The 13,960-nt window shown below is 40.5% G+C and overlaps 2 protein-coding genes across 3 annotated transcripts; both read right to left on the minus strand.

Moving 5' to 3' along the window:
* Positions 1-573: 573 nt before the first annotated feature.
* Positions 574-5,016, minus strand: LOC120031529 (TYRO protein tyrosine kinase-binding protein-like). The gene is made up of 5 exons (XM_038977320.1): positions 4,788-5,016; positions 1,969-1,989; positions 1,659-1,805; positions 1,497-1,561; positions 574-1,352 (listed from the first exon to the last, which is right to left on the minus strand). The coding sequence occupies exons 1-5, from the start codon at positions 4,831-4,833 to the stop codon at positions 1,296-1,298; spliced, it is 336 nt and encodes a 111-aa protein (XP_038833248.1). The 5' UTR covers positions 4,834-5,016; the 3' UTR covers positions 574-1,295.
* A 3,866-nt stretch (positions 5,017-8,882) lies between these two features.
* hcst (hematopoietic cell signal transducer) lies at positions 8,883-12,418 on the minus strand. Of its 2 annotated transcripts, XM_038976193.1 has the most exons (5): positions 12,370-12,418; positions 11,599-11,673; positions 9,796-9,822; positions 9,482-9,613; positions 9,012-9,146 (listed from the first exon to the last, which is right to left on the minus strand). In XM_038976193.1, the coding sequence occupies exons 2-5, from the start codon at positions 11,645-11,647 to the stop codon at positions 9,103-9,105; spliced, it is 252 nt and encodes an 83-aa protein (XP_038832121.1). In that variant the 5' UTR covers positions 11,648-11,673; positions 12,370-12,418; the 3' UTR covers positions 9,012-9,102. The 2 variants fall into 2 exon arrangements, with proteins under 2 accessions (XP_038832122.1, XP_038832121.1); XM_038976194.1 differs by lacking the exon at positions 9,796-9,822 and having other exon boundaries at positions 8,883-9,146; positions 12,370-12,416.
* Between the last annotated feature and the right edge of the window lie 1,542 nt (positions 12,419-13,960).

Raw genomic sequence — 13,960 nt, forward strand, 5'->3', positions numbered from 1 at the left:
CAGTGACTGCTCAGTCAAATGTGGCAGCGCAATCAATTTCCAGCTGCTGACACGCGATCCATTGTTTACAACTCACCAACCCTACAGCAAGGGCAAAAAACTGTGGTGTCTTTGTTTTGATTAGATATGCTACTTGATTATACAACCTACCTCAATATGTCAGTGTTAGAAAGATGCAATTCATTCAAGATGTAAACACATCTGAAGTAGGTCTAAAAATGTTGGGAAAGGATTTTCATTAATCAAAACGTTTTGTTAATGTTTATTTTAGATATGGAGACATATTTTAGTTGTGAATAAAAACATTGAACAGTGTATTTGATATGTAACCACCTAACCAATACAATAAACAGCACTGAGCTCCTAAATCTTAAAAACATTTTTTTTTTTTTTTTTTTTTGAGAAACACATCCTATTATGGTTGACACCTAACACCTAAGTCCACACGTCGGCCAGGCTAACACATTCCAAGCATAGGCAATTATTAATATTCATATTCATTTCTTATGATTTTCAAAGAGGATGTAGAGACTCCCCCCCCCCCCCCCCCACATTATTATAAATGAACCACAACCCTGGTGTTTATAGTGAGTAAGGGACTCCAGCTTATGACTAACAGGGAGCAGACAGAAACTCAACTTAAAATATCTCTGGGAAGTTTTTCATCCCAGTTGACTAATAGTTTTTCAGATCATATGACTAATATTAATAATAGGCAATATCAGTGGAGGCTGCTGAGGGGAGGACGGCTCATAATAATGGCTGGAAAGGAGCGAATGGAATGTCATCAAACCCATAGAAACCATGTGTTTGATACCATTCCACCTACCCGGCTTCAGCCTTTACCATGAGCCAGTCCTCCCCAATTAAGGTGCCACCAACATCCTGTGGGCAATATTAATGGGGCTTCCATGAACTGTTTCTGGCAATATACAAATTATGTACTTATGAAACATAGAATAAAATAACCCCATTAATATACAGAAATTACTTAATTAAGTCAAAATAACAGATATATAATGAAATACATTGCATGTAAATCATTGAAAACAACACTATAAAAGGTAGCCTATTAAACAAACATTAACAGGTCAATTTATGTCAAATATATACAATATCTCTTGAATGTGTCTAATGCTATTCTATTAATTGTACAATTAGACATACACACAAAAGTTGAAAGATAACAGTAAGGAGATGAGTATAAATATAAATCCCAGATGTGCAAAGTTCAGTCCTTGTCAGATTTAAGCACCAGGCAGCAAAATACATGCAGTCCGTCCAAAAAAGTAGTCTCATTTCTGAAACTGTTGGAGATCACTGTACACGTCTGACTGAATTCCATGCAGCTCCTACAACAGTAAAGGCAAAAATAAAACAATTCAACAGGGAAGGAATCATAAGTGGATCAAACCAGACATAAACAGTTACTCTATATGAATGTATATTCTGTATGCTTTGAGGACTGTGCTCTACTATGGTTAGTGCCTCAGTACCTGGTAGGGAGACTCTGTGATTTCTACTGTCTTCCTTTTTGATGCTGTGAGTGTTTTCCCTTTACCTGAGGAGAGGTGACAAACAGGAGGGATTAGGGATGGGTGGAGGATGCAAGCAAGCACACACACACAAACACAGTCACACACACACACACCCCTCACCCTCCAGTCTGGATTCCTGTTGACTCCTCTTCTTCCGGAAGGTAGCAAAACAGAACACGGCGAGAGCGATGAGGAGGGTCAGGATGATGTCACATCCGATGATGCCCACCACTGCCCCCACATCTATCTGATAGCAGTGGCCACAGTCTGGAGAGAGCATTCTGATTACTAACCATAGTCAAAACATGGGTTGTGGCACAAGAGTTTTGGGAAATAGGATGAGTTGAAATAGTATAAAGAGTGGTTAAAGTTAAGCACCTGCTCTCAATTATTACAAAAATCGATAGTGGTATCAACAGCAGCCAAATACCTTGTTCTCCTTCGGCAGGACCTGAAAAAAAAGAAAGATCAAGGATCAAGAAAGAAAATAGCAATATAAGTGAAGGGAGTGGTAATTCACTTCCAAAGCAGATAACAGAACATGTACTGTATAATATCTATATAATATCTCTTGAATGACTCCAATGCAGGTGAAAAAAACTGTAATAAGGACACTTCTTCTTTTTGGGTACATTTCTTGTAAATTCACTCCCAAATTCACCCCCAATTCACTCCCAACTCGCACAAACAAACACTTCAAAAAGTCAACACATAGACTTATTTCAACCATCATTTTTATTTGTTTGGTAAAACTAGTTCTAACACTAGATATGTGTCCTTCAGAAAAGTGCTCCTATGTGTCCTTTAGAAAATATTTACTACTGACTTATTTACTGAACCTTTATTTTATCAGAGAGTCATACTGAAACTAAATGAGCCATGAATTACAGATGAGCCATGAATTACATAAATTACAGAAAATACACACATCAAAATATAAACACAAAACACAAGCAGAAATAAAAACACAGTTATAAAAAACAAACACAATCAGTTATAAGGTCCTCAATCAACTTTCTGAATTGCCCTAGAGGCACCAGAACATCACATTTAATTAAGAACATTCTGAAGATTGTTCCACAAATAACGAGCAAGAAAACTAAAATCTGATTTACCTAACTCAGTAGAGACCAAAGGAATTAGGAGTTAGCCATCCCTGAGACAGGGTGTGGTAACTTCTATGTCTAAAGTTGAGTAAGTATGTTTGGTACAGTGGGACTTTTTGTCAAAGGGCTTTATAAATGAAACATAGCAATGTTTCAACCTACGTGACATCAGACCATCTACCAACTTTCCAGTAGAGAATGCCGTCATTTGTACAAAAATTCTCGCCAGTAATAAAGCGCAGTACACTATGATAAACTGCATCTAATGGCTTTAATGAAGTGGCAGCTGTGTTCGTATAGTCACCATAGTCTAGGACCGATAGCAACGTCAACTGAATAATCTGCTTTCTACTATTTAGCGAGAGGCAGGACATATTTCTATAGAAGAAGCCTATTTTTATTCTCAGCTTGTTAATTATACTGAACAAAAATGTATATGCAACATGTAAAGTGTTGGTCCAATGTTTCATGAACTGAAATAGAAGATCCCAAAAATGTTCCATACGCACAGAAAAGCTTATTTTTCTGAAATTTGGTGCAAAAATTTGTTTACATCCCTGTGAGTGAGCATTTCTCCGATCCAAGATAATTGATCCACCTGACAGGTGTGGAAGAAGCTGGTTAACAACATGATCATTACACAGGTGCAACTTGTACTGGAGATAATAAAAGGCCACTCTAAAGTGTGCGGTTTTGTCACAGATGTCTCAAGTTTTGAGGGAGAATGCAATTAGCATGCTGACTGCAGGAATGTCCACCAGAGCTGTTGCCAGATAATTGTATGTTCATTTCTCTACCATAAGCCGCCTCCAACATCGTTTTATAGAATTTGGCAGTACGTCCAACCGGCCTCAAAACAGAAGACCACGTGTAACCACACCAACCCAGGACCTCCACATTTGGCTTCTTCACCGACGGGATTGTCTGAGACCAGACACCCAGACAGCTGATGAAACTGAGGAGTATTTTGGTCTGTAATAAAGCCCTTTTGTGGGGAAAAACTAATTCTGATTGGCTGGGCCTGGCTCCCCAGTGGATGGACCTGGCTCAGAAGTGGTTGGGCTTATGCCCTCCCAGGCCCACCCATGGCCGAGTCCCTGCCCAGGCAAGTGAAATCCATAGATTAGAGCCTAATGAATTTATTTCAGTTGACTGATTTCCTTATATGAACTAACTCAGTAAAATTGTTGAAATTGTTGCATCTTGCTTTTATATTTTTCTTCAGTATAACTCATCAATATGCTTTTTAAAAGACTGCTTTTCATCTATCAGATGCCCAGATATTTGTAAGCACGGACACGATCAATATGGAAACCATCCAAAGTAGATTATGCTTAAATCATCAGATTTACTTTTATTCACTCCAGAGAACAACATATACTTAGTTTTACCTGCATTCAGTACTAATTTCAGGTCAATAAAGCTTTCATGTTATCCAATGAAGGCAGACTGTAGTTCAGATAGAGCCTGGTCAACCGTGGGGGCAATAGCATACACAACAGTATCATCGGCATACAAGTGCAGGTTACAATTTTTTACAGACAAGTAGGTATTGTTAATGTAAACTGTAAAAAGTACAGGACCCGGAATCGACACTTACGGGACACCTTTCATAATATCCAGGAAGCCTGATTTAACACCATCAGTAGATATACATTGAGTTCTGTCTGTCAAGTAATTGTTAAACTAGTTACTTGCAGCCTGATCTAGGCCAATTGAGGAAAGCCTCTGAATTAGCAGTGAGTGATCAACAATATCAAAAGCCTTTGACAGGTCAATGAAGAGGGCAGCACAATGTTGACTTTTATCCATACAGTAAACCACATCCTTTACAACTATGCCTCTTTAAAGACTCTGACTTCCCAACCACTGTCCTGTTATTCCTATGATGCACAATATGTTGCGTAGAGAAACTCTATTATCAGTATGATCACAATTTAAAAACAGGTCATCTCAGTTACTTGAGAACGTAACGGTTAAACATGTCAGCTAACTATTTACTAACCTTAAGCCTTATCCTAACCTTAAACATACCTCTTACCCTAACCCTTATTCTTAACCTAACCCTAACCGTAACTTTAGCATGCAGTTACTTATCAACAGATAGTTTGTTGATAATATGACCACATGTAGAGCAACTTACCAAACATTCCTTTCAGGGGAGCCACGATACAGAGGGCCTTGCCCATTTTCAGCCTGGTCCTACTAAGGAGACTAGAGGAGAGGAGAGGTCTAAGGCTCCGGGTCCCTGGTACTTTGTCCAAGGTAATCTGTCCCCAATGACTCTGTGGTAGAGCTAGCAAAACAGACAAGGTAATATGTAAACCGTAGGAGTGCTAGAGACAGTGGTCTGTGTGTCCTGTAACTGTGTGTCCGTGTGTGCAAGAGCAAAGGGGGAGCAGACTGACAAGGAAGCCAGTGAGTGAGTTTCTGTTTCTGCCCCTGTGATGTCATGTCCACATGAGTGTTGAACTCTACACACGTCAGCTCACACAGATTGATAACATATATGTCGTTTTGAGAACACAAGACATTGTCAGTGGCTCAAATATTTAAAAAATTTCTCCCCCAATATAACTTTTTCACCCTCTTGACATATTTCTATTAATTTAGATTCATACTTAAAGCAGCAATCAGCAGTTGAAACAATACCAACATGTTCTCCCTGCCCCTGTTTCAGGGAAAAGCTGGGATGTGGCTGGAGAAATGTAACCATTCTCAAATTCATAGACATTGCTATGGATGCAAGGACTGACTAGCCATGATATCAACATTATAGTTTTGACCATGTTGAGGCTATACAGTGTTATATTAGTAGCAGCTACTGTTACTGTATTGTAATGTATACCAACATTGTCTTCATATACAATGCTGGTATAGTTTGCCATTTCTGGGGGGCAGTGAGGCAGGCGTGTGTCTAAACCCATTTCTTAAAAATACAAACAGAACTTCACTTCCCTGATTGGTAGGTCAGGCCAATACCAGAGAAGTCAGGGAGGGGTTTTACTTCTGACTTTTAGTGGTTAGACTCACACCAGCTCAGGAAATGACCTAGCCTATCAACATGAGGACCCTCGACACACTATACACCTCATACACTACTGTGATGGGTCAACTGAACACTGTGTGACCTTCACGTTTCGGGTTTTATCAGTGACTCAATAACAGTTCAAATCATAATGTAGAAAACAGAGACATATTTTAGACAAATATTGACATGCATCATAGACATTTATTTGTCACCCTACAGTGTTATCTGACAGATCAAGAACCCAGATCTCAGCAGACAGTGTCGTCCTCTTCTGCTAATTGTGGATGAGGGATGTCAGCTCTGCTATTTGTTTCTGACAAAGGCCTTGCTTGTTACCATGGCGCCCACACTCGACCTTTTCCGCTCAGCGTCCTGCAGATTGGCAGTTTTTTTATTCTTTCTAACATGACCTGTGGTTTTCTGTAGGTTGTGGTTACCAACACCTGAGAGCAGCTCTAGCCAAGCCTGATTCTCTCAACCACAAGTTCATCTGAAATGATAGCTTACCCTGTCGGCACAATAAGCACCTCCCTACATTAGGAACATAAGGTAGCCTATCTATAAAAGATACAGTGGATGGAAATCAACAGTCAACTCAGTTCACATTTCAGAGTGTACCACAGAGACAAACATCATACACTGTCATACCAGGGGCAGTGGGTTGACCATGGCACTTCACGTTCAAAGTGCTTTCATCTCAGAGTTGAGTAGGTAAACTAATATAGGCCTACACACTGGACATTCATAAAAACAATTTCTATGGTGCTGGTCAAAAAGGTTCTCAGGCAACAACATTGCTATTTTAGGGTGAGGGATGTAGGGAAATTCCATGTACACTCATTCACATGCAATGCCTTCGGAGAGTACTCAGACCCCTTAACTTTTCCCACATTTTGTTACATTCCTTATTCTAAAATTGATTTTTAAAATTAAAACGTCAGCAATCTACACACACTAGTGCATAATGTCAAAGCAAAAACAGGTTTTTAGAAATATTAGCAAATTTATTAACAATAAAAAAATAATCCTTATTTACATAAGGATTCAGACCCTTTCCTATGAGTCTCGAAATTGAGCTCAGGTGCATCCTGTTCACATTTTTTTTAATGTTACCTTAATTTAATTTGGCAAGTCAGTTACAGTAAGAACAAATTCTTATTTACAATGACGGCTTACCCCTGCCAAACCCTAACCTGGACGACGCTGGGCCAATTGTACACCACCCTATGGGACTCTCAATCACGGTCGGTTGTGATACAGCCTGGAATCGAACCAGGGTCTGTGGTGATGCCTCTAGCTCTGAGATGCAGTGCCTTAGACCGCTGCAACACTCGGGAGCAACATTGATCATCCTTGACATGTTTCTACAACTTGATTGGAGTCCATCTGTGGTAAATTCAATTGATGATTCATGATTTGGAAAGGCACACACCTGTCTATATAAGGTCCCACAGTTGACAGTGCATGTCAGAGCAAAAACCAAGCCATGAGGTCAAAGGAATTGTCCGCAGAGCGCCGAGACAGATCTGGGGAAGGGTACCAAAACATGTCTGCAGCATTGAAGGTCCCCAAGAACACAGTTCCATCATTCTTAAATGGAAGAAGTTTGGAATCACCAAGACTTCCTAGAGATGACAGCCTGGCCAAACTGAGCAATCAGGGGAGAAGGGCCTTGGTCAGGGAGGTGACCAAGAACCCCATGCTCACTAACAGAGCTCTAGAGTTCCTCTGTAGAGATGGGAGAACCTTCCAGAAGGATAACCATCTCTGCAGCACTCCACCAATCAGGCCTTTATGGTAGAGAGGCCAGACTGAAGCCCCTCCTCAGTAAAAGGGACATGACAGACCCCTTGGAGTTTGCCAAAAGGCACCTAAAGACTCTCAGAGAAACAAGATTCTCTGGTCTGATGAAACCACGATTTAACTCTTTGGCCTGAATGCCAATAATCACGTATTGAGGAAACCTGGCACCATCCCTACGGTGAAGAATGGTGCTGGTAGAATCATGCTGTGAGGTTGTTTTTCAGCGGCAGGGACTGGGAGACTAGTCAGGATCGATGCAAAAAGGAACGGAGCAAAGTACAGAGAGAACCTTGATGAAAACCAGAGCGCTTAGGACCTCAGACTGGGGTGAAGGTTCACCTTCCAACAGGGCAACGACCCTAAGTACAAGTTTCTGAATGTCCTTGAGTGGCCCAGACAGAGCCCAGATCTGAACCCGATCGAACATCTCTGGAGAGACCTGAAAATAGCTGTGCAGCAATGCTCCCCATCCAACCTGACAGAGCTTGAGAGGATCTTCAGAGAGGAATGGGAGAAACTCCACAAATACAGGTGTGCCAAGCTTGTAGCGTCATACTCAAGAAGACTCAAGGCTGTAATCGCTGCCAAAGGTGCTTCAACAAAGTACTGAGTAAAGGGTCTGAATACTTTTTTATTTTTAGTACATTTGCAAACATTTCTAAAAATATTTTTTTGCTTTGTCATTATGGGGTATTGTGTGTAAATTGATGAGGGTAAAAAACAATTTAATCAATTTTAGAATAAGGCTGTAACATAACAAAATGTGGAAAAAGTCAAGGGGTCTGAATACTTTCAGAATGCACTATATAACATGTTGCGTCTTCTCAAATCTATATTTATGATTAAAATACAAAATCCCAGGTTCCTACTGCTGTTTCTACATGCTTAAGGTTTTTGAGTATGTTGTTATTGAACTAGGCATTACATTTTGTGTTTGTTGATTTGATCATTTAAAAACAAACTACATATACAAAATGATTCACTTGATTAAGAATAATCAAGGACAGTGTGTGTGAGAGAGAGAAAAAGTGTGTGTGTGTGTGTGTGTGTGTGTGTGTGTGTGTGTGTGTGTGTGTGTGTGTGTGTGTGTGTGTGTGTGTGTGTGTGTGTGTGTGTGTGTGTGTGTGTGTGTGTGTGTGTGTGTGTGTGTGTGTGTGTGAGAGAGAGAGAGAGAGAGACATCAATAGACAGGACGCTGATCAGACAGATGGTTCAGAGATACAAAGTGTCTGAGAACCAAGTGTAGTGTGTGGGCCTCTTTGAGAGACATGGACATGGACAGGACAGATAGACATCAAAAACCACACATACATAATACTCTACACAGGCTTATCGTGGCTAGGAGCCTCCTGTACATCTCTATACTAACTGGGTCAACACAAAGTTGTGCATGTGTTTCACCTTTTTATTTGAGTAAATCTTGAAATAATTCTAACTTTCAGTGTGATTTTTTACATCTGAAGGTGTAGATTTGAGTTTTCACCAGGAGGTGGCAGTGAAAAAACAGTTCATTGAGACACTTCAAATCAAATCACAAGAATGTATTGACAGATATGATGTAAAACAAGATTGCACAGTATATACAAATATATCTAACAAGAATTCTGGTGCTTGCTGAGGATTCTCATGTTTTGCAGTTTGCCCTGACATTCATGTAGACTTTATCAGCTAGAGAGAGAGAGAGAGAGAGAGGCCATTAGAGCTCTCAAAAATGTTCTTACATACAAAATACTAGTGATATTTAGTGATTTACAGTTTACAAGCACTTAATAAACAGTACATGTGTTACAGAGTCTATTGGGTTTACTTGAATAATATAGAGCTGTTCATTGTTCCTTCTAATACTAGGATGAGGATAAAAGGGAAGCAAGACAAGAAAAGGGGGAAGCTAAACTTCCCTAAATATAATATTGCTCATAGTTGGCAGAGGGCAGTGGCCCTTGATCCAATGAAAGAAGTTGGGAATTATTATGTTCTTGAAAAAACCCTGCATGGCACTTTACCCCTCTCTTTTCGACGTCTGCGTCGGCTGGCACAGTGGTACGTGACAATGACAATGGCAATGGTCAGGATCACGTCTGCAATGATGATGCCAGCCATGGTGCCAGGCTCGATCCTGTAGCAGGACGGGTTATCTGGTAGAGGAGGGTGAATCATAGAGAAGATAGATGAGAGGGGACGAAGGACAAGAGTGGGATGAGTGAAGAGTGACAGGAAATATTATTATTTTGGTCCCCATTGTGTGAAAAATCTGGAATTTGTGTCTCTCAGTTCTGATGTTATGTTTATTATGATATGTGTTTATCATGATACATACTTGTACCTGGGTCAGCCACAACTTTTTCTTAAGGAGAAAAATGAAAAAGATATCATTGTCAGTGTAATTCTATTATACACTGAGTGTACAAAACATTAAGAACACCTGCTCTTTCCATGACCGACTGACCAGGTGAAACCTACGATCCCTTATTGATGTCACCTGTTAAATAAATTTTAATCAGCGTAGATGAAGGGGAGGGCCTCCCACTCCTCTTTCTATTCTGGTTAGGGCCAGTTTGCGCTGTTCTGTGAAGGGAGTAGTACACAGCGTTGTACGAGATCTTCAGTTTCTTGGCAATTTCTTGCATGGAATTACCTTCATTTCTCAGAACAAGAATAGACTGAAGAGTTCAGAAAAACGTGGGCATTGTCATGCTAAAACAGGAAAGGACCGTCCTCCAAACTGTTGCCACAAAGTTGGAAAGTTGGAAGCACGTCTAGAATGTCATTGTATGCTGTAGCGTTAAGATATCCCTTCACTGGAACTAAGGGGCCTAGCCCGAACCATGATTAACAGCCCCAGACCATTATTCCTCCTCCACCAAACTTTACTGTTGGCACTATATATTCGGGCAGGTAGCGCTCTCCTGGCATCTGCCAAACCTAGATTCATCCGTCGGACTGACAGATGGTGAATGCGTGATTCATCACTCCAGAGAATGTGCTTCCACTGCTCCAGAGTCCAATGGCGGCGAGCTTTACAACACTCCTGCTGACGCTTGGCATTGCCATGGTGATATTAGGCTTATGTGTGACTGCTCAGCCATGGAAACCCATTTCATGAAGCTCCCGACGAACAGTTCTTGTGCTGACGTTGCTTCCAGAGGCAGTTTGGAACTCTGTAGTTAGTGTTGCAATCGATGACAGACAATTTGTGCGCACTACGCACTTCAGCACTCGGCGGTCCCATTCTGTGAGCTTGTGTGGCCTATTACTTTGCGGCTGAGCCGTTGTTCCTCCTAGATGTTTCCACTTCACATTAACTGTACTTGCAGTTGACATGGGCAGGTCTAGCAGGCCAGAAATTTCACAAACTGACTTTTTGGAAAGGTGGCATCCTTTCCGAAAGTCACTGAGCTCTTCAGTACGGGCCATTCTACTGCTAATGTTTCTCTATGGAGATTGTATGGCTGTGGGCTCGATTTTATACACCTGTCAGCAAGTGTGGCTGAAATAGCAGAATCCACTCATTTGAAGGGCTGTCCACATACCTTTGGCCATGTAATGTATTTCTCAGATATAGGACAGACACTACAGACCAAACTTCCTTTAGATTTTTTTGGTGGGACTATCTCTTGTCCCCATCCCTGTGGAATGCTATTCGACACATTGTAGAGTCCATGCCCCGACGAATTGAGACTGTTCAGAGGGCAAAAGGTGGCAGTGCAACTCAATATTAGGAAGGTGTTCCTAATGTTTGAGTTACTTAGTGTATACTGTACAGATATAACTTTAGTAAAAACAATATTACCTAATTCACTAGAACGTCTGAGGGTGAGAAGCCTACATGTAGAACACCAATAGAGGCTGCAGTTTAGTTTCTGTTTACCCAAACTGCTTTGTGGTCTTATTTTCCTGTGTGGGACCACCTTGTATGTGTGCAAGGGTGCAGTCAGAAGCGTGCGCCTCACACACACACACACACACACACACACACACACACACACACACACACACACACACACACACACACACACACACACACACACACACACACACACACACACACACACACACACAAACTAACATCAATTCAGATAGGGGTGTGAGTATAGGTGTGAAAGTTCATCACATCACTTACCACAGAGGCAAAAGAAGAGAACCATCAGCAATGCTGTGTTGTCTGACATGTTCTGTGATTACCACAGTACAATATCTACTTGAACAGAACACAATAGTATTAACATAATGTATGTCTGCATTTACAAACACAATACAATATCCCTATGGAGAAATGTAAAGTCACCACACAAGAAGACATCTGGTTTATTGAAGCATCAATGTTCACACCAACATTATATGAGATGCATGGGTTTCACATGGGAACAGAAACTACTCTGAATTGCTGGTTGTTGCATTGGTTCCCTTACGTCCAACTTGTCTATAAACAGAAGGTATACGGTGCATACTCTCCGCATTGACACTGCACACATCTGATTGCCATTTCAGTGGAACAGAAGTAGAACACCTTGACTCTAAACTTTTTTCCACAGAAAATGTACTTCGAAAAGGTCACCACCATAAGAATGAGTCACATATGGTTGTGGGCGTATTTGCAATTGTGAAGATAGGACTAGCTAATAAAAAGTTGAAAAAAAAAAAAAAAGAGTTGGATATGCTACACAGACACCAAATTATTTTTTTATGATGTAGTTGAACAAAAGAATAAACATTCAATTCAAAAATCTGAAATTACAGATTTAAAATGTAACACATATTAATCAAATGATCTGAATTGAGACAAACATTTCAACGTATGTCTTTTAGTGGAATGCTATGGAAGCAACACTCCAAGTGAAAAAAAGTTAACCAGAATAAACAGAAGAATACGTTGTAAACAGAATGATCTTACCTCAATGTAAACTTATCTACAGGACCTTCTACGATGATCAGTTACTGTCTTTCACTAGGGCTTGCTAGGAGTTTTCCCTTTTGAATAAATGTTTCTATGCTCCTCCTACTCCTCCTCCCATGTTGCCCTTATATGTCTGATACACTACATTGCCTGTTTGTAGGCCTTTACAATTCTGAAAGTTATATTGTAGTTTTGCCAGCCTGCACATTTTGAAGTTGGTTTGATGTTTATAGTTTCAAAGCAAACAATGCAAGAGCACAGTATAATTCATAGTGAACCAAGCACACTAATTATAGGTATTCAGAGAAAAGTATAACTGCAGAAATCTATGACCCTTGTACTGTTCTTTTTTTATAGCTCCACCCCTGACTCACTTGAGCAAGAGGGATTCAAGTAAAATGTATTAAAGTACAGAACAGAATAGCGCTGTGACATTCAGCTATTCACCATTCAACTAACTTACATTGTATGACTTTTTCATGGACTTTGAAAATAATCAAGATTCCAAACAACAATTGAAGACGGGGACAACACGGTCAATACTTTGATATGGTGAAATTGAATGTCTTTGATAATTCAATGTTTTACACCCAACTTCTGTTTTTTAATTTCAGGAGGAGGTTAAGCCTGCACTGCAGCCCTTACAGGAGAAGCTGAATGTCTTCAATGACGTTAAACTGACCTGTGATCAAACAGCAGAGCACGTTAAGGTAAGAATGCAGTGATCGCAGCCACATTTCCACCCTGTGGAATTATGGATGATAGACTAGTGACTGATGTTACTATCAGATACATTCTTGTGTGTTATCTCCAGAGCCAGGCTCAGCACACAGAGAGGAGTTTGAGAAGCTTCCTTTGTACCTACAAGAGTAAGAGGAGATCAGGATAGTTGCACTAAGGGAGGAAGAGAAGCAGAAGAGTCAGAAGATGAAAGAGAAGATTGAGGAGATGAGCAGAGAGAGATCATCACTTTCAGACACAATCAGAACCATAGAAGAGGAGCTGGGGCCTAAAAACATTACATTCCTACAGGTAAGGACCACTGTACTTTATAGAGAGCATTCTTCCCCAGGCCATTGTTATAAGTAAGAAAGTGTTCTCAAAATACCTGGTATTATAAGATATGGATAAAATGTATTTTGTTTCTCTGCAGCACTACAGTGCCACCTTGGAAAGGTAAGTGATCTGCCTCCAGTCTCTCTCTTCTCAGTGGTTCAGTATCCAACCCCACTGACTCCTGTCTGTTCTTCCAGAACCCAGTGCACACTGCCGGACCGTGAGAGGGTTTCAGGAGGACTGATTGATGTGGCAAAGCACATGGGTAACCTGCAGTATAGAGTCTGGGAGAAGATGCAGGCAAGAATTCAATACAGTGAGTATTAGATACAATTGGGATAAAACGTTAACGCCACTAAAATGTTCCAACACAGAGAACAAGAAATATGCTTAGTGAATTAAATTTATGCTGAATAATAAGATTATGTCCCTACCTCAATTTTATTTCATTATGGTATGTTTGTGTTGTCTCTGTTCAGTTCCAGTGACTCTAGACCCCAGCACTGCAAACTCACATCTAATCTTGTCTGAT

This window comes from Salvelinus namaycush, chromosome 37 (assembly GCF_016432855.1).
Source record: "Salvelinus namaycush isolate Seneca chromosome 37, SaNama_1.0, whole genome shotgun sequence".
Taxonomy (NCBI): Eukaryota; Metazoa; Chordata; class Actinopteri; order Salmoniformes; family Salmonidae; genus Salvelinus; species Salvelinus namaycush.

Excerpts from the sequence above, each read along its gene's own strand:
- LOC120031529 (XM_038977320.1), bottom strand. The coding sequence starts at position 4,833 with ATGGGCAAGGCCCTCTGTATCGTGGCTCCCCTGAAAGGAATGTTTG. Across the intron at positions 1,562-1,658 it reads ACAGGAATCCAGACTGGAGG|GTAAAGGGAAAACACTCACA; the intron begins GTGAGGGGTGTG and ends ACCTCTCCTCAG. Across the intron at positions 1,353-1,496 it reads TCACAGAGTCTCCCTACCAG|GAGCTGCATGGAATTCAGTC; the intron begins GTACTGAGGCAC and ends TTACTGTTGTAG.
- hcst (XM_038976193.1), bottom strand. The coding sequence starts at position 11,647 with ATGTCAGACAACACAGCATTGCTGATGGTTCTCTTCTTTTGCCTCTGT. Across the intron at positions 9,614-9,795 it reads TGTGGCTGACCCAGGTACAA|ATAACCCGTCCTGCTACAGG; the intron begins GTATGTATCATG and ends CTCCTCTACCAG. Across the intron at positions 9,147-9,481 it reads CAGACGTCGAAAAGAGAGGG|CTGATAAAGTCTACATGAAT; the intron begins GTAAAGTGCCAT and ends CTCTCTCTCTAG.